Here is a 20,614-nt window from a genome sequence, read left to right as displayed (position 1 = left end):
TTTGACTTAAAAAAAAAAAAAAAAAAAAAAAAAAAAAAAAAATCAGGAGACACACCTTGTTTCCAACAGTTTTTATATATAAAAAAACAATGTTGTGGAGATCAGAAACATTAAAATACAAATTATCCTTTTAAATAAAATATACATACATAAAAAAAATTGTTAGACTTCTGCAGATGCTCGATGATATACAATAACATCTGTGCATCGATAGATCACAAACATTGTTTTGAAATAAATTGATATCAGATACGAACCAATACAGTAATTATACTATTTTGCTATACAAAGAGCCATCTGGGAATATCTTAAATCATTACAGTTCATTTCAAATACTGGACTTTACAGGTTTTTCTTTTTTTTAGTGTTCGGTTTCAGCAAGAGAGAGGAGTCCTCCGTCTAGGAAGAGCCTGGGGTCAAGAAGTGTTGGAAGAAATCCTGAGTCTTCCGCTTCTCTGCAAGACCCTGCTTTGTAGGTGACCTCAGGAGCAAGGAGGCAAAAATGGTGGCTGTGCATAAAGAAAATAAATCATTGTTATGGCATAGTATATTATAATTCTTGTTGCATAGTATAACAAAGGTGCCTTTTCTTAGGGTCTTAAATGTTGTGCTAACTTCATTGGCAGACTTTTATTCTGAAAGTGAAGATGGAATTTGATGTGATTAAAAACGTGATTTCAATGCTCATCATATTTAGATGTTACTACGGTTTATTTTGTTACTATAATTTGGTTCATATTCATGATTTACTAATACACGCTAGGTGTGGTGACAATATAAACAGCCTGCTTTACATTGAGCACTGAAAAGATAGTCATTAGAAGACCAGAATACAAAAGATGTTCATTCATTTTCACTTTCCAATGCTTTGTAAATTTGTCTTCACTTACTCATTATGCTGACTAAAGCACAAAGCAACAGCTCATAATAACATATTCACAAATGAAGATGTGCAACCTGCTTCCTTTTCTTACCCAAGATGCTGACATCTAGTCGATTGCTTGCAGAATTCTTCATTAGCTCACGGAGAAAGGCAGCTAAATAGTTGAACACATTTTTATGGCACTGAGGTAGCATGGAAATAACCTAAAGACAAAAGAAATGAACATTACACCAAAGACTAACTTTTATAATTTAATACATTTTGGGATAGATTAATCGAAATCAGTGATTAACTGCAGCTGTGTCACTTACTTTCTCACACTGGCTGGCATTGGAACAGCAGTCTAGGCACTGCTGGTAAAAAGAGAAGGGAACCACAGGCTCTGGGAGGGCATCTAGGAAGAGAAGCAAGGCCTCTGCCACTGAGTGGTTACTGCCCGCTGCAGGTCATTACAGAGTCAAGGAAATGTAGAGGTACCAAATAAGTATCAAATAAACTGTTAAATCCCAGGATTCACTCACAAGGACAAGTTAACCATCAGACAAATATACAGAGAAGGATTTGGAAAGTGATAATTTTTTTGCTGCATTGACTATTGAAATATATTGTGTCCGAAAAGAGCAACTATTAGCTTTAAAAAAAAAAATTAACTGTTTTTGTCATTTAATTATTAAGGGGTTGAGTCTTCCTAAAGTGTTCCAATATAGAAGCAAAGGTCAATGATATCCAATAACATCTTAGAAATAGTTTTGAAGGATACGGAGGGAGTCTGGCATCCCTGTGTCAAGGCAATCCCTTATTTCTGCAAATTCACTCCGAAGCCCAGGTTGCTGAAATATGTCTTCCTGTAAATAGAGGACGATACATTTAGACATTTATAAAGCCAAACAGCTAAAAAAAACAAACAGGTTCCCTTTGGCAAAGAAAGTGGTTTTATGGTTTGAGGCACGGATTTAGATTGAATTTATCTTAAAAGCACAATTCTTTGTTTATATGAGCTGAGTCAAGGCTTTAAAAACAAAACAAATCAATATGAAATCCCTTTACCAAATTAACGCAGAGGCTCTACAAATTTCAATGGATAACAGGAACAACTGTGTTTTTGCAGAAAAACCTTAAAAACACTGAAACTTCTACTTTGTTAATTCCTGTGGCAAAACACTTCACATATTTTTCCTTACCAGTAAAAAGCTGGGAGGCAGCCAAGGATAGTGCAATTCCCGTAAAAACTGCTCCCTACAAACTAAGTATACGGGTGTAGTATTACAGCACCAACACAAGTATATGCATCATTGTTTCTGACCTGTTTGATTGCATTGCGGAATAAGTGATCCACCATCATCCAAAGTTCTTTAGGAATGTCAAGAGGCTTTTCACTGTTTGATGCATTCTCACCTCCAGACATCACAGCCTGCTGTTGAGATTAAACAGCAAAGAGGAGCAGTTCAGTTATAATAGACTCAACAGTCTCGAACAATACTGAGGCCTGAGAGAAAACAACAAATGGAGAAATTGTATTTATTTTACGAACCGGTTCTCGGAGGGTCTCTTGCGGTATGTCTCGGATGGGCTCTCTCAGCTGACACAATAAATGGAGAGATGTGCCGTAGCAGCTCGGCAGGTAGTTTCCTGCCACAGAGATGAAGTAGTCCTTGCCCCGCTCTAGGTGGAGCACCAGGATGTCTTCGATCTGCTGACTGCCAGAGTTAAGTTCAGGTGCTGTCGAGCGGTTTACAAAAACCTCCAGCTCAATGTCCACAGAGCCACCTAGACATTGAGAGAAAGATAGATCGATTAAGGGGAGGTTGTTCCAGTCAGTTGTTGTATCGTACTAAGGTCGATACAAGCAATAACTGATTGTCTCAGGATTAATAAAATACATGATCTGTGTTGAAATTCCATCTTTCAAGACAATAAAAGTAAATCAGAATCAATATCTCTCATTCTAAATGACCAGGCCAAATGCACAACATTGATGTTTGATTAAATTGAAATGTGATTCCCAGATCAAACTGTGACTGTACATGTTTTCTCACCCTGAGCAATGAAGCCTTTGGGAGGGTTGGCTGTGAGCCAGGGCTTGCAGTATGTGTGCTCGTTCGGCTTCGGGATAAACTCAAACTGACATGGGACCTGCCCGTCATTGTAGAGGCTCAGTGTCTCTGCCTGGTGCTGCATGAACTTCACATCCTCAAAGTGGAACTGAAAGAATACAGATTCATGAAGATGAAAAAAAGTTGCTTTTTGTGACACTATTGTATCCTTAAAATATCTGCTTTAGGCTCAAAGATCAATATGTGCTTTCAGTCGTGTTTTTTTTTTTACACACTAAGTACGTCTTCAGGAAACGATGAGAAGGCAAGTTATTGTACAAGGTGCATCAGAAAAGTATCACAGCTTCCATTACATTATAACAGGATGGAAATTGATAGGAAACTTTACCTCTCGCTTGGACAAGGTCACAGATGGAATACATTCATTCTCCATTTTGTCTATGTTGCGTACAATCTCTTCAAAGGTCTTCTTATATGCCTCACCATTTACTCTCTTGATCTGTTGGAACAGACGGGAGGAAGTCAACAAACTACAAGAAACCAAATGAAGGAAATCACAGATGAAACAAGTTGGAAGTGAATCGTTTACCCCAGCGACGAGGAGAGAACTGACGGGTTTATGGTCACTGGTCTTCAGAGCCATATGACTCTGGTAATGTTGCTGCTTGATGTTCTTCCCTCTCCACAGGATACGGTCACACCAGGCAGGGACGCGACATTTCTCACTAAACGTAAAAGAAATAACACGTTTGTACTTTTACTATATAAAGTATTAAATTTCACGAGGCAAAAAGTGATATTGGTCTCATTGTGCATTTGTAAATATTTGATCAGAATTAATGTTGTGATCCTTGCAGGGGAATGAATCCTTTTGTTAGGTAGTGTGAGCGCACTAACAATACATAGACTGTGGGCTTGTTCATTGATGGTAATATTAATTAACAATGCTACTGGGTGGCTAAACTAATTTATTAAGGTCACCGTTGCAAATTAAAGCTTGATGTAGTTTTCTGATTAAATACCTGTGGTGCGATGTACGTAGCTCTGCATAAGTTCACAAGGTAAAACATAAGCCGAGTCTTTTCAATGGCATGACAAAAATCCCTCTGCATTTTATTTGGATAATTACATTCCTTCCCCCTTAGCCTGATATTTCTATAATAATCCTACTGTGGAATACTCCCGTGGCTCTGCTCTGGTGAATATTCAACAAATGGAAAGATGTTTGTTTGCAGCCTAGGGAGCTTCCACATTTTTAACAATTGATGAGACAGAATGAAGTGTGTTCTGGGATGTGTGGAACTGCTGTCTGTGTCGCAAAAAATGTGATACAAACACAAGCAGTTACGTTGTTGGAACTGCACGAAACAACCTGCGACTACTTCTTTCAGAAATTATTCTAACTTCAACTGGGATCAGTGAATCATTGAAAACTGCTCTTCTTGCTAAAAATGTTGCATTCTTCTATTTGGAGTCAGGCCCTCATCTAAGATTACCTTGTATCCCACTTGTCAGAGCCGGTGTCATATTTGTAGGTGGGCTGGAAATCGATCTCTCCCTCCTCAAAGCCAACAAACACAGCCTCCTCATCGATCTGCCTCTTGAGCTGAGGACCATTTACAGCTTGTAAAAATCACCGCTCGTAAAAAATAAAATAAAAATAGCACGGAGAAGAGACAATTATTTGTATTACCTGATCATAACTGTGCAGCTTTTCAAAGTCCTTCTGGCTGATTAGCTCTTTTACGTTGTCGACGTCAAGGTCGCTGATTCTGTAGTTGAGGTCCCCGATCCATAAAACCACACTGGTTAAAAGAGGCAGAAACATGGAGACAGTTTGAATATGGATTAAATATTATAACATAATTGGATGTTGGATGAGAATTTGCAATGTCATGCTCAGCCACGCCACACGAAAGCATCTAAATATGACTGGATTTGTATGGACAATGGCAGCCAATACTTTTTAGGATTAAAGGATTACATGAGTCAGGATAATTTACTACTTGGCGCCTTTGATGTAGTGACATAATACATATGCAAACAGTTCCAAGAGAAATCTTTTAATCCATTTGAATCACAGCGTAACTCTATAATACACTGATTGTTACGTACTCGTGCTTCATGATAGTGAGTGGAGGCTGGGTCAGGTCAAGCTGGCGAAACTGGAGACGGCTGCAAATATCCTTATAGTCTTGATTACGTCTCTCGTATTCTTCAATATGGGCTGCCAGGTGAGAGTTGACCACGCAGATATCAGAGTTGTGGAAGCGAAAACGGATTGCCACAGCCCCCTTGTTTCCCTGTAAATCAGTACGAGATTGAAATAGAGAGAGACAAGTCCAGTCAGAATGGTGTAAATCAACTCCTGCAGAAAAATTACAAGAATGAAAGAAGGCAAATGTTTTGTATAGTATGATTTTAATCCTACGGGAATGAAATATTATGCAAACACTCGATACTTAGCACGTGTCAGGTGGATGATGGTGCAAATAATAAACCAGTCTTTAATTACTACAGAAAAGGATGGAGCAACCTTACAAAGCCCCCCACTGGTTACCAGCCAGCCATCTGCTCTCCACTGCAGGGACTGCTAAGTAAGCATGGTCGCATACGAGACGAGAATAACATATCGTGAAACAGTGCATGAGGAGTAAAGTTGGAGCTGCTGAGTGCGATGCTTCCTGGATGAATAAGCATTGAAGTGAGCAGTCCAAAGGAGGAAGTAGGGAATCTTTCATCTTCATCATCACAATAAAACCCTTGTGTGCAGTTGGTGCGTCAATAAAAAAACACACAAAAGCACAAAGGATTTTCTGTCATCTGTTGCAATAATTCAATTTGCATGTGTAATACCAGTGTTGATAGTAACTCTACATAATCCTATGACGGCAATGGAAAGGTTTTAAAAGTGAAACTGAGAGCAATGCTCGTGAAATTATCTAAGGCTACCAAAAGCTGAATCAATAAGGTTTCTTTCTAAAAATATAATCAGATATTATCGGTGGAAGTGTTTCAAGGACAGGATTTTATTTCATCACGTCTCTAACAACATAAAAGTGCAAAGAAACAGATGGAGAAGAAAGACACCCTTTCCCTTTTGTTTTCGTCTAGTGGTCAATGGTCATTCTGTACAAACCTACAAAAAAAAGTTGCTCTCATCAGTTCAGCGCTGTTTGCAACATAACATATTTACATTACACCAAAAACCTAAATGATAACCTGTGCATGAAAGAGAAAGTTCTGTAGAAGCAGTCCTCCTCACCATCCTTCCCATGATGCCAGTGCCCACAGTCTCAGCCTCCACATCAGAGATGAACTCTGCATGCTCCTTCTTCACGTAGAAGATCAACATGATTCCCACCAGTCGCACCAACTTCACCTGCAGAAGCATACGAGTAGTTTACAAATATCAGCTCAGGCAGTTAAAGGGAAAGATATACAGCATTTCAGAGTAATGCAAGATGAAATTTGCAGAGCATTTTCATTATATGCGTGGTCACAGCGGAGTTCAAGAAAACCCTGTTGCCATGAAACAGGCTCAAACATGCTTTAATGCAGTTTTTACTGCTTGTATCAGCATCATATTTGTTTTTCAACCACAACGACTAGAAACAATAGCAGCATTTACAGCTGAACATATTTAGTCACAACTTGTCTTATTTTTAAGAAAACAGAAGTAGAACAGTACATCCCAGAATGCCAGACAGTTCTGCATGAGAGGAAGCAAAACAGTCTGATAAACCCCCCCGTCAGTCCTACACTAATCAGCATTTGGATTTTAATGTGAAAACATTCATTCATCAGCTTGTTGAGCTACATGGTGTCAGGAACAGTTCCGCCGAGGGTGCTTTAGTCAGAGCACCAACAGTGGATGAAGACATGACGTGTCATTATATTGGCTCTGTGACTAACACACATCTTGCGAGTCCAAAATAAGAAGACTCTAACGAACCAGCTCGGCCGACGAAGGAGGAAGCTAATAAGATGGAGTCAGCACTCCGAGAAAAGGGAAGCAGGTGAAAGTGAATAATAAGAAGAAAGATTTCTTGAGACTACGAGAAAAAATAACTGGCAAAAGCAGCATTTGATGTTAAAAGGAGGTAAACGTGCCCTCTGAAGACACTTCTGAAAGCATTTACTACTTTAGAACAATATTAATAAAAAATACTTCCTTACTAAGGCATACTTGGCTTCTGGATGCAAGGCCTCAGACACGGCCTTCGTCCACTCCAGCTCTTTGGGGGTGTCATTGAAGAAGAAAGCCTCTTTGCTGAGGTCAAGCTCCTGAAAACTGTAAGAAAAGACAAACAAAGAGTAAAAACTTCTTGGCAGTTTGACTCCCACTTTATCCAGAACTGCTGTGGTATTCACTAAACTTTTCCACTTCGTAATACCAAAGCAGTAAACTGAAACGTAGGCCGGATTAGCGGACACACAGAGCTGAAATCTGAGTTGGCATGTTCTGTACTGGTTCAATGGCTGCGTGCATCTGTCAGAGGTTTGAGGAGTAAATGTCTGTCTTTGTAAAGGGATTAACACAGCTATTCTTCAGCAGGGTGAATGTGACTTACCCCACGCAGTATATGTCAGGAGGGTTGAGAGGGCAGCTCAGCCAAGGATGGAGGCTTTCTTTTGGTGTCTGTCCATTCACATTGTATGTGCCAAGAAAAAAGCTGAAACAGAACAAGAAAGGATAAGAAGAGGGTGCAAAGGAGAGGAATACAGTGTATTTTAAAAAAAAGAGCTAAAAAAAAATGTTGACCTGGCTAAATTAAGACAGTCTTTTTTGTGATTTCTAGTTCAGGAGACTGAAATGGTGAAACAAGAACCTCAATCTATATTAAGCTGAGGCCTTGTTACTTTGCTTCACGCAGTGGCTCATTTCAAGACATTTTACTTGATGTATGCTGAATGAGCACACCGGCCTTTTTTTGAAAATTTGATTCACTATGAATTCATTCACATTTATTGTGGGATGAGGGATTAGATTAATTTCAAAGTAAAAAAAAACCTCTCAAGAATCAAACAGAAACTGAATGTAAAAAAAAAAAAAAAAGAGACACTTAAAAACTACAAAACTATGGAAGATTGCTAAATTATAAAATAACAATTTTTCCATTTTTCTGTCACTAATCAGGATTTCTCTGAAAAGCTGAAACCTTTCTCCGTTTTGCTGTTAAATTTTTCAGGTGACAGTTCTGACAAATCTCTTGTGTGGGCAGATATTAACAGGATTGTGCCTCCATTAGTCAGCAGCTTTTTGAGTGGCAGCTAAAGGCCAGGAAATGTTACATTTGTATCATTAGACACCAATACTAGAAGATGTGCGGCTGAAAACATACATTTAAACAATCTCTACGTACATAGATGGATATCCAGTAAGCTTCAACAGTCATGCAGTTGATGGCAGCTACAATAGGTTGCTGTGGGCTTCTGTCTGCCCACTTCACTGGAGTTTGTGTGAACAGTGTCATGACAGTTGTGACATTTGTGGCGCCCTACTTCCTTTGGTTTCACTACAACAGGCACTTTTGTAGTGAAATGCATGCTAATGCCAGCTTTGTTTTGTAGCCACAGGCTGATAGCAGCAGACAATGGCTGGGTGTCGGTGGCTTTAGCAAGGACACCTCTGCCAGGAGGCACTCCCTGATAAATGACACTAGTTCTTGATAAAGAATATAAATGTAAGTGGAGTGGCACCACCATTGGCTGCCACTCGAAAAGCTGCTGACCAAGGAGGACACAACCTTTAAGCACCCACCCACACTGAAGCTTTATTTCAAAACTAAAAATTCAGCACTGAAACTGAAAGAAATTATGGTAAAACTGACATAAGTGGCATCAAAAGAGAAATCCCAATTAGTGGGGAAAAAAAGTAGAGAATATTGTAATTCTAGAATAAATAACATAGAGCTATATCTAGGAACTGTATACAGTACAAAGACACAGTAAAGAATAAAATCACCTTATCTGCTGACCACTGAGCAGTCCCACTGGAATTTAACTACGTTGCTGAAAGGCACCTCAACTGTGAGAAATTGTGAGAGGGCCAAGCTTTAGCCATTTACATCCTGAGATTTATTCTGCTGGGTCCAGAATGAAAACCATCTTCCTCCCATTCAATAGCCCTCATCTCTGACCTTCAGGCAGCTGCTGTTTTGCACATGCTGTCGCAGGGCAGCGTGGAGCTCTTTATTTTGTGCTGACCAACCATCACACCGTACAACACTTTCCATCTTAATGGCCCCAGCCTCAGCAAAACAGAAAGATGCTGAATCTATATTTATACAAAAAAATCTTATATGGCTGCTTTCCTCAGCTTTTATTCCTAATCTGCACATCAGCATTGATATTCAGTGCATTCTCTGTATGTGCCGTACTACGAGATAAAAAAAGCAGACAATGCACATGCGTCCTGGCACAATACAACTTTTTCTGTATATCTGCTGTTTCTGATACAGGCAGCTATTTGAGTTAACAACCCAATCAGCGATTTCATTATGAATGTTTGAGATATTTCTACACAAGTGTTGCATCCACTCCTGTGTACGTATTTTTAAAACTTAAAAAAAAAAAATTATATTCAGGGTTGTGCAGGGACAGGATCCTTCCCAACAGGCTTTGAACAAAAAGTAGGGAAACACAGAGGGGAGGTTTCGAATCAGTCACATGAATAACACAAACACTTTGTGACTCACACCTAAGGACAATTTATAGAGTTCCCAATTAACCTGACCCTGCGTCTGATTTGAGGGAGGAAAATAATAATTCCCAAGAGAAACCTGTACCAGCACATAATCCACACAGAAAAACACAGTGATTAGACGATAACATTGTGGCAGGAAATATATATAATGATAATAGTAATAAAAATGATTTAATTTATGGGTCGCTTTACACAGATTACCATTCATATTTTTGCGTGTTTTAACAAAGAATGCAGAGTTTTTCCCTATTCATTTCTATGAAGCACAGATGATCATATTTTTCTCAAATTAAAATTCCTTCCTTTGTTCTGATTCTATCTACTGTCTGTTTCTTTTTAATCTTTGCTTTATTCATTTTATGGGTGCACAGATTTACCAACAGGAGGCAGCGTGGTAAGTGATTCCAAAATTATGCAGAGTTTGGCAAATGTTTTTTTTTTTTTTTTAATCTGATAAGAAAAAAATCTTGATGAAATGTAATTGCCTTTCAGGAAAATTCTTTTCTACAATAAATAAAAAATGAGATGAAAGAGCTACAACCTGCTCTGCAGCATGTTAGCACACTAGGTTGGTGCATTTCTAGACGGCGTCTGAGACAGTGGTGTCTAATTTAGTTCACATAAATACAAACCCACAGATGTTGACTCATTCATTTTACATAACACTTCAAGCATCTAAACTGTGCTCACAGTTACACTGTGGGCACACACTGTTCCTGCACAAACCCCTTTTTTGAAAAATAAATGTAGAATCTATTTTTGATTCTTAACTGACCAGCAGCTGTTGTGTGAAAATATCCTGACTCACCTCCTGATTTGAAACTTTTTTTCTTTACAGTTTTTTGGGTTCTAAAAAGTCCAATAAACTGCATACGAAACTTTTCAACTGTTTTACGCTTAGCAAAATGAGCAGCAAAAGTATATTACACACTCCTCTCGATGACATCAAGCAGGGAGATAAAGTACCCGTAGCCACACCCAAAGTACCAAGATGTTACTGACATCAAGGAAGTTAAATATTTTAACATATTTATGCTGATATTCGACCGTGTCAAGATCGCCTGTATGTATGTGCCTGTACCAATCTGCCAAACACTTATTACCACTCAAACAACCAGCAATTAAGAGTAACATACCTGAAGTGCTCCAGATAAGTATAAACGTCCTCATTTTTCAGCAGCTCACACCTGATAAGGTTGTCGCGCAGGCCAAACTGCGGCATGGCCAGTATCTGAGCTTTGTTCGACGGGGTGTGGCTGGAGGACCGCACCAGGTCATCCCGGTCCTCTCGACTGCACACCATGGGAGAAGAAGTCACAGTTAGGCATGAATGGAGACGGACAAATATAGAAAGATATTGTCAAACTGGTGTGATTTAATAAGGAGCAAGTGTAATGGTGATCAAAAAAATGCATGCTTCCACAGTGCGTCAAGACGTACTTCTCCTAAAAGCTAGAAATGCAATTATGGCGTAGCAGAGATATTACACAGTGCTCTAGTCTAACAGCCTGATTTACAGCAGACCACCACACTGACAACAGGAACCCTGGCTATGCAGCGAAGCTCTATTTCCATGTTGTCAATATGGAATGAGTTTGAGGGGAGAAGAAGAAATGTAATATGGCTGGACCCTGTAACCTTCCAGGAATATACTGTAACTAAACTCCATCTTATAGGAATGCAGTCCAAGTGTAGCAGCACTGTGGATTTCAGGTTAAACAAATGAACTAAACAATTTAGTAGATTCAACTTTTTTTTTTTCCCCAAAAAAGCAATTTTTATACGAGATTAAACATAATCTTTTTAGGTGAAACATTTCCAATAAGGAAGCGTTGAGAGAAGACATTTATACTAAAATGGTTATAGCCAGGATGTCAAGTTATTGTAAAGTTACAACACATGTATAAAGGTCCTTCAAGCAAAGCAAAGGTGTTTTTCAAACTTGTATTGAAATTTTGTTCCGTGAAATTTCTAATTAGTGTCAAGTCTTGCTCTGCTGATTCAGGCTACATCCACACTAATACGTATTGATTCCAAATTTTTTTTTTTTTTAAACAATGACAACAAGTGTCTTAGAACCGTTTCAGAAATCCCCTCTGTCCATACTAACAGACCTGAAGACGTATAACACCTGACCATTCTCGTACACTGGACATGCCACCCAAAACCGGCTCACCACACAGGGCTGAGGACACAGGAATTGTCGGTCAGGTAATAGAGGCAGGATGAATCGGTGATGGATACGTCGTAACGGAGAAGACCCAATCAGGAAGTGAACGCGGGTTTCTGTCATTGTTTTCAAAAGGCTCCATTACCGCATGTCAAAACTTTTTAAAAAATCCTTACATTTTTTAACTAACGTCAGTCGGGTTTTCAAAAGTTTTTTTTTTTTTTTTTTTTTTAGGCGTTGAAGAATGCCGGAACAGCGTGGACGTTAGTTATAAAAAAAAAGTCTGGCATTTTAAAATGAAAACTGACTCGTACATGTAGCAGTCATGCACCAATAAAAGGCGGAAAAAATCAATACAACTGGCAAGTAAAATTAGATATAAACAATGCAGGTTCCAAATTTTCCCAAAAATAAAAAGAATCAGCTTTGCACATTTTGTATGAAGTGAATGCAATCAATATGTTTGTTAACCCTCAAGGATAAAACAATATGTTTGAACGCAAGTAACACTAAATGCAAACAGTAATGTTGTTTACATGACAACTTCACAGGGAACCGTTGACATTAACGGTTTAAGTAGTAAAATATTCTCAGATTGCTACTATCACATTTGACATATCTGTGTAAAATGTTTTGGTTTTGAGAGCTCCCGTGACTCAGTTCATAAAACAGCCTTACCTCTCTGAGCTCGAATACACTTTGGACTTTTGTGTGCCACTGTTGGAACCTTTCTCCTTCTCTAACGATCCCTTTTTGTCCGATGATTTCTCTGTTCGGGAAGAGCAGGAGAGATAAAACACAGCATCGAGGTTAATGGCAGGATTGTAGCACAGTTCAGAATGATGCCCATCAGAATTTCCTGCAGTGAATCACAAATTAAGACTACCAGTTAAAACTGCATTATCTCACAATATGCTCCATGTATTGAGGGCCTAGGACAACAGACAACCCCATCCCTTAGCAAAGTAATAATTCAGCCCTTTGTAACTAAAATTGACAATACATTGAAGCCAATAATGACCAAGAATAAAAAATAAGTCAGTCATTGAAATGCCAAGTCAGAGCTTTGTTGTTGTGGTCAATCGACTGAGGCCGTCTTATGCAGTTGGTTACAGTTATTGAATTCTAAGTAGCTGGGTTTAATGGCTGAGTGTGAAGTATGAGACAGCATGGCCCCTGTCTCCTGCAGCTTGGCAGAGAGCACAGCTGGCTCCACTGAAAGGGAAAGCCTGTTTTTTTGAGCAGGAAATTAAACTCTGCAAAGTTATAACAGGCTATATTAACACTGCACCTGACCGACAGCACTGCAGAGTGACCCAAATGATGAAATATGTTCTACATAAACATAACGGCCTGCAATTGTAGATTTTTTTTTTCGAACATGATTTATAATTTGCAATCTAAAAACCAAATAGGTTCACAATCTGGAATACATTTGATGTCTGATCTGCATGTCTGCAGCATTCAACATATACAGCTACAATGACATTACCTAACCATACCTGGATATCACCAGTCCAACAAATGATCAAATTATATGATGTTTTTCAAAAAACAAGGTAACACAAGTAAGGAAATAAAACAACGATTATAAAAAAAAAATAACAGACACATTTCAAAAACAAACAAGTCAATCAAACCAAATTAAAGTGAAGATAAGTGTACCAAACTAAAAAACCTTCAATCCCCATAGCGCAATTTCTATAATGAAAGGATCATTTTTGGCCCAGCTGTGTCTATACTGGCATTAAAGTCTGTGTGAATTATAAAAAGTCTAGCACTGTTTTTATTACCACATGGAAGATTACTGCATCTTTGTTTTACCGTGTTAAAAATGGAACTGTTCTCATCAACCTAATTTTAGTACGAAAACCGGTAGAGACTTGTGTACGAAACCCAAAGAAAAGGTCAACATGTCACAAAAGCTTACTCGGTTTGTTTCACTTTCCCCCCCACCCAAAAAAAGTCGCTAGATTAACATAGGGAAGGTTAAATTTAACCTTAAAGGTTCAAAATTCCCATAGGGATCGACTGACATTTTAATTAAAAAAAAAACAGTGACATTGTTGTTTATGTTTCAAACAAAGCCCTTGACTGAGAAAACTTCCAGCAAACTGTGAAATTACATTTGAAAAGCCGACTTCAGGAATGCTGCAACTGAGGTGCAACAGATCTTGTTGCAAAAACAATGCAAACTTGCAAAACAAAAATTAAAACAAATCTTGAGGCTTTCTTTAAAATGCTAAAATTTTTTTTTAGATAAATACATTTTAAATCTTGGGGCACAATTTCTACACTTATGACTGTTTACTGGCGTTTCCATCATGCTAAAGAGCCAATATATGTTGTGTGGAAAAAAGTATGGCAGCCAGCTTTTTGGTACTGCTTTCTTACTGCAGAGCTGCCTCATAATGTCACATAATGTGCAGTAATGTTCTTAATGACTCATTCGGGACTTAACGAACGGAACCTAATTAATAATACAAATGTTGTTTGCAACCGGTAGCAGAATGAAGCCCTGAAAACACGACCTGTGCGTGAGAACTTCATTTATCACGTGGCGAATTTTCTATTCCTGCACATGCTTTTCGTATTTCTGTTCTCATCAGTTAAAAAGATCTGAAACTAAACTTTCAACCTGCACGAAGCCTTGACAAACTGAAATTTCACATGCCTTTTTGCCTCTATCTGCGGTTTATCACAAGTCAGCATGGAAACGTCAGACTGCTCTATCAGGTCACATACTCTTCCGTATCAAACAGTAAAGGCCTTTTTTTTTTTCTTTTTTTTTTTTCAAACTACAACTGCACAAAGTTCAACATTGCACAACTTTCCCTTCATCAATCTAAGTACAGGTAATAATTAATCTCAACTGTGCATTTAGTAGTTTCAGATTTCCTCACTAAAACGCTCGGGTCTTTTCGGAGCTAAGTAAGTGGACGACAGGTTCTTTTATTGGAGACAAAGAAATACCGTTAAAAAACAAAACAAAACAAACAAAAAAAACCCCAGCAAATTACCCAAGAATTGAGGCAATAACCGTGTTTCAATAAATGGCACAACTGTGTCACTAAACCACAATAATGCAACATCAACCACAACAACAGGTGTGTCACTTTCCGTCGCATAGCGACCACTCACTTCACGGTCATTTTTTTTTTTTTGGCCCACGTTAGCATTAGCCTTATTTCACCTACTATTCGCGGCGCCCGGCATCAAGGCAGTAATAAACATCGCTACTTCTACGAGGATTTAAAAAAAAAAAAATGAACCACTACTCCACCCGACGAGGTCCCGGGCGAGGCTCCCCTCTGGCTAATCTGGCCGAAGTCGGCCTCTTTTGAAATGTATAAACTCCCACCGCATTAGCGAGCGTTAGCTCGGAAGCCAGCCAATCTCAGCTTCCCCGAGTTTGAACGTCGGCGTTTTACCTTCGGGTGCACAGAATCAACAAATAAAGCTATTTCTTTTTTCTTTTTTTTTTTTTCATACCAGAGTCTCTCATCATCTCTCTGAAACGCTCCCACGCATTCTGTGCAGAAGATCAATGTGCAGCCTGTTTCAGACAGCCCCGTTCAAAGCGTTGTAGTAGGAGGAGTTTACTGCGTTGCCTGCTGCAGGAACAGCCGGCCAGATAATGAAACCGGAAATGTTACGTGACACTCATATTCCATCAGGAAGGTGAGCTCGTGCGCTTCAAGAAGAAGGAAAAAAAAAATAGGTCTGTTATTTGTTTATATAACACTGTCACTTCAGGATAGAGTCCCATTAGAGTCTTCTCCACACTGAAGCGGTCTGATTTGTGAACAACAACGTGGCTGTAATACAGCATGCACAAACACAAGGGTGTATCAGATAGGCATGAAATGGGCCATCAAGACCAAGTACGTTGTATATTGTTTAATTGTTTATAGGCAGTAGCCTACTTTACTTTACAAATCCTCCCGTTTTGGATTCGTGATGTATTTTGAATTGTTAACTTCTTCTTTTGTTGCTGAATATTTCTCAAAGTTTCAAGATTCCTGGCTCAAAACAAAGCATGGTCGTGCTTTCGGTGTTTACGCTTCCAAAAGTGTGAAATAAACTCCCGTTGTAATCTAATACAAATTTCAAAAAGGTTAATGAAGTTTACTTATTTGCTCAGTTGCTTTTGGTTCCATGTCAAAGCAGGAAAAACACAGGTTTTATTTGCAAAATTAACCATTACTGCATTCCATCTAGTTCTTCCATTTCATGTACTATATACTAGGGTAATGTCATGGATATGACTGGAATGGAGACGAATTAATGGTCATTACACCTGTGTAGTTTCTGCTATGACATGTCAAAATGTTTGCCATAACTCATTGACAGGTTGAACCAGTTTCATTCAAAGGAAGTGGCAATTTATGATGCAACCCTTTGATGCCGAGAAACAGAACACACTATTGGCATAAATAAGGGTACGTCCTGTCCTCCATTTCACAGATGTTGGTCGACCTCTTCAGTGAATTTTATTAGAAATGCAGATGCTGGTTGTGAGCCTCTACGAATAGAAATGACCTGACATGACAAACCTGTTTTCCGGGGCTGGTTGAGATTCGTGAAGGTTGTGCTCATGGGTGCAAAGGCTTGTTTGACAACTCCCTGGCCTCTGGTGTCTCTGTGATACTTGTTGGTCCACTCAAAATTGGGCGCTTGCGTAGGGGACCTGCAAACATCTGGAGAACGACAAACGGAGAGCAAAAGAAATGGAATAAGTGAAGATAAGGCAATATTGTCTGCGTGGAGAATACTTTACGAAAAGGGCTTTGCAGTTCCTGCTAAAATAGTTTTCAGGCAAAAGTTGAGCTGCTGGAACAACAACAGCTGAAGTTGTGGGATAAACAACAATTTTCTATTTCTTCCTCATGCACATGTGTCTTTTTTTTTGTAAAGCACTGTACTCCTAATTTTTAGATCACCACACTGAGAATCCCTTTTATCTGCTTACCTTTACCATTTCTCAGACTCTTCCTTTTAACAACATCAGACGGCAGCTCATTTATTCTTTCCCTCACTGGCCTCCTTGAGCAGGTAAAAAGCATTTGGGGCTCAACTTAGAGCACCACAATAAAAATGTGGCACAAACCACACCTCTTTGTCCATGTTCACATGGGGCCTCCACTGTGAAAATGGTGAGCTGGTGACAAAAGTGACACATCCCTAACAAAGCAGACTGTCTTTGAAGCTTTTCCAGGCCAATCCTATTCAGATTAGCAGAAAGCAGACTTTAAAAAAAAAAAGTGGTTCAAGATAAGAATTGAAGAGGAAGTAACACGTCCTGTTTCCATTTTGTCGTTTTGCAAACCCCGGCTGTGAAAGAAACAAGCACAGAGTACACCATCCAAACTCCACCTTTATCTCTCTGTCTGTCTGTAGTGCTACCTTTTATTCTTAACCATGCAACAAGTGCACACACTGAGTGACAGATGAAGTAACACCAGTTTGTAGTTCTGAAACCAAACTGTGAACCACAGCCACAAGCAGAGTCTCACAAATACATGTTGTTGTTTTTTTTAAAATTTGTTTACCAGTAAACTATTGTAAAACTTAAATAAATAAAGATATTTTAAAGTTTCCCACATAATATAATGTCAAATTAATTAAAGATAGGCTGAACAGGTTTTCTCCAAACAGATGGTTCAAGCATATTATTTGCACTTTTACACACTTGGGTGCCTCCTACTTTATCAAAAAAAGATATGAACTTGTATACCTATAAACGTGAGGGCCCATTGTAGTGTTGTTTGAATTGATATTTGATTCTAACAAACCCACAACTTTTGCAGGGTTTATTCCTTAACATTTCTGCAGATTTTCCAGGATTTTTCAAAAATTGAATGCCTTAAAAACAGATTATATTCAGGTTGACCTACCAATCCACGCCTTGTTGACTTCACCAAGGAAGAGGCGCGAGTGGGACCCAAAAGGAAGTCTGAACTCGAGCTCTTTATCCTTGTAACTTATTCTGACTCTGGTATCAGCACCTTCAATTGAATAAAGAACACAGTGTGAATGTGATGTTCCTGTTTGTGGTGGAACAGTTATATAGCATAAAATGCGTCATGTAAATGAAGGCAACTCACCCACAACCACAAGTTCCTCTGGGGAAGAAACTAAAAAGAGTGCACCATCATAAATGTGGTAGAGTGCTTCAGAAAAATAACTGTCACGTCATTTTCTTTAAGTACAAACAATAGTTACATTGTTAAAATTACATACTGGAGATCTATTTGAAACGAGCTGAAATATATGAATGCTGTTCACCTTCAACAACAGAAAAGTCGAGGGCGATGGGCACAATGTCCTCCAGTGATACGTCATCAGCGGTAATGGCCATTCTTCGATGGGCATAAATGAAGATTCTGCAAACCATTGCAAGCTAATTACAAGATTTTTCAAATGAAGTTGTAATTCATTTTAATTAATAGTCTTTACATCAGAGGGTGCTCGCAGTGGGTGAACACAGTGAAAGAAAACCTGTATACAGTTCAAAACAATTCAATACACCTGTAATAAATGCTGCCTTTGTAATTTTAACAAGTTATATACACTTTTGGTTTCTGTGTCAGGCAAACTGCCTGCAACCCTACAGTCAATTTCAAGGACTTTTTGTGTTGTTGTTGTTGTGGACTGCATAATGCTGCCACCCCCTCTCATCACAAAACTACATTCTTAGACTTTGAATACAAGCATATTGCACAATAATAAACGGACGCACTGTTATAGCTAATTTGTATATGCTGTTACAACTTACGCATGTTCTTTTGCAGACTCCACCAGACCCAGCAGTCTGCTCTCTGCGATGTCATTGAAGACGACTTCACACTGGACAGCATGTTTACCATTCAGTTAAGGACATAGTGGAAATATGTTTATATGTTCTTTGAGTGGCATCTATCAGATAAGAGTTATTTGTCAGGAAACGTTTTCTACAATAGTGACATTGAAATTTCTGTTCTTGTCACAAGTTAGGGCAAATAAATGAGTACATTTAGTGAAATACAATTTCCATTCTTTACTAATTCCACTGCATTTTTCTGAGGGTTGCTTTCACTTTACTAAGTAACAATTTACATATAAACCAAGTTGTCCTCATGCAACATTCAAATGTAATCAAAATATAATGCTATTATATTATGTAATGCAACACAATCAGATGTAACGTTTTATGTGTTGCCCATCAAACATACTTTTACTTTTGAAAATGTATGCACTTTTTTAAAACTTTGTTTTAATTATATGTACATTTTACTTTGATTGAAATCATGCTATTTGTATGACTTTTTTTTTTTTTTTTTTTTTTTTTAAGGATTTTGGCAGCTTAACTTCAGTGAAGGATCAATACCTCTTCCAAGCACTGCCGATAACGAGAAGCTGATGATGACACAAAGTTGCCACCTTGTGGATGAAAGGTTTTACTACAGCACTAAGTATATCCTTCAGAAGTTACTGCTGAACAAACCTGCTCTTATCCTAAAAACTGAGTTCACAGCACTGTCTGGATCGAAATGACAGCCTAAGCTAAGTGGTACTTTATTCTGATAGATGTCAAACACGTGGCAGAGTCTTACAGGCCTCCCTCCGGCTCTGACACGCGGCATGAACAGAAAAATGTCGTGCCAGTTAAACTTAGTTTAAATCAGGTAATCCTTAGTTTGACTTTCTGATCATCCATAAACCAGCGCACGCGAGTCGTAAAGGATACCATGATGCAGTTTTCTTCCCTTTCCAAAGTTTCTTGAATTGCGATAGACTGATCCATGGTAAAGACGTTTTTTAGGGTGACAACTTCTGCTCCACTATTCCCAGACGAAAACACACGGAGGACTTTCGACTAGCCCAGTTATTTCTCTCTGACGGGGAAGCAAAGAGTACAGCAGGACGAGAGACAATGCAGGGGCTCCGGGTAATCCGACATTATTCCTTTTCGATCCAGATGTTTTCTTCTTCCTCCGCTGCTGGCCCAGCCCGATCCAGTCTGCCACGCACTGATTCAGGATCGCTCTGTGCACCCGGAGTGACGTAACTCCTGGGCTGTCATCAACTCAGCCTGTTTTGGATTAAGCCTCAGGCGAGAGACCCAAAGAGGATTATGTCCTGCAATAGACCCATATCCCTGCTCCTACAAAGTTGTATCAAAGCTTTCGAGGAAGTTACCTGATCAATCAGCCTTAAGTGTCCTTTTGCGTGAGGGGAAAGCTATCTGTAATACATTTCTGGGTCTGTGTTGTTGTAGTGAACTTTTTTTTGATTTGCAACTGACCAAAAACCTGGGGACAGACATCAAACTGAAGTATTTTAGCCTAGATCTTTTTGACTTAATTTTGGCATCGACCATTGGCCTGACTGTTACTGGATTTCTTGGGCAGAATCTGACATTAATATTTGGGTGGTTGAAAAAGTGATAACAAAATATATTCTAATTAAAAACAACACATGGCAGCCTGAACAATCTTCACACAATTCTCTTAAATTCGTTTTTAAAGAAGTGTGATTACCATACACACGAAGCAGAACACTTTGTACAGTATTAAAACAGTGCTCTGTTTTTAAATTACCTTTGTATTTAAGATAGTGCTGCAAGTGGAAGGATTCGGGCCCTTTACCTAAATAAAAGTACCAATACCACTAAGGATACTCTGTTCCAATAAATACCCCAACTCATATCTCTACTGAATAAAAGCACAAAAGTGTCACCAGCAAATGTACAGAAATGATCAACAGTAAAAGTGGTCTTTCTACAGAAAAATGACCCTATTTTTTGGGCGATACAA

General features: G+C 38.8%; 1 protein-coding gene across 3 annotated transcripts; it reads right to left on the bottom strand.

Annotated features, from left to right (window-relative positions):
- Positions 1-56: 56 nt before the first annotated feature.
- inpp5b (inositol polyphosphate-5-phosphatase B) lies at positions 57-19,813 on the bottom strand. Of its 3 annotated transcripts, XM_069142143.1 has the most exons (23): positions 19,546-19,813; positions 18,595-18,674; positions 18,105-18,202; positions 17,924-17,953; positions 17,714-17,824; positions 16,373-16,516; positions 12,495-12,585; positions 10,783-10,938; positions 7,512-7,613; positions 7,117-7,231; positions 6,203-6,319; positions 5,053-5,240; positions 4,631-4,742; positions 4,434-4,543; positions 3,527-3,662; positions 3,326-3,436; positions 2,920-3,085; positions 2,415-2,650; positions 2,187-2,297; positions 1,644-1,728; positions 1,195-1,322; positions 975-1,086; positions 57-509 (listed from the first exon to the last, which is right to left on the bottom strand). In XM_069142143.1, exons 1-23 carry the CDS (start codon positions 19,600-19,602, stop codon positions 400-402), a joined length of 2,706 nt encoding a protein of 901 aa, XP_068998244.1. In that variant the 5' UTR covers positions 19,603-19,813; the 3' UTR covers positions 57-399. The 3 variants fall into 3 exon arrangements, with proteins under 3 accessions (XP_068998244.1, XP_068998252.1, XP_068998259.1); XM_069142151.1 differs by lacking the exons at positions 16,373-16,516; positions 17,714-17,824; positions 17,924-17,953; ... (1 more) ...; positions 18,595-18,674; positions 19,546-19,813 and adding an exon at positions 15,014-15,506; XM_069142158.1 differs by lacking the exons at positions 16,373-16,516; positions 17,714-17,824; positions 17,924-17,953; ... (1 more) ...; positions 18,595-18,674; positions 19,546-19,813 and adding an exon at positions 15,309-15,506.
- Between the last annotated feature and the right edge of the window lie 801 nt (positions 19,814-20,614).

The sequence above is a fragment of the Embiotoca jacksoni genome, unplaced genomic scaffold (assembly GCF_022577435.1).
Source record: "Embiotoca jacksoni isolate LCO1_2020_lvr unplaced genomic scaffold, fEmbJac1.0.p SCAF_11, whole genome shotgun sequence".
Taxonomy (NCBI): Eukaryota; Metazoa; Chordata; class Actinopteri; family Embiotocidae; genus Embiotoca; species Embiotoca jacksoni.
Note: the sequence above shows the minus strand (reverse complement) of the source record. Positions and strands in the feature narration are given on the sequence as shown.

Bases quoted from the DNA above. Each gene is read 5' to 3' on its own strand.
- inpp5b (XM_069142143.1), bottom strand. From the start codon at position 19,602: ATGGATCAGTCTATCGCAATTCAAGAAACTTTGGAAAGGGAAGAAAAC. The intron at 4,544-4,630 runs GTAATACAAATA...AATGGTCCTCAG, and splicing joins AGCTGCACAGTTATGATCAG to CTCAAGAGGCAGATCGATGA. The intron at 3,437-3,526 runs GTAAACGATTCA...CTGTTCCAACAG, and splicing joins GTTCTCTCCTCGTCGCTGGG to ATCAAGAGAGTAAATGGTGA.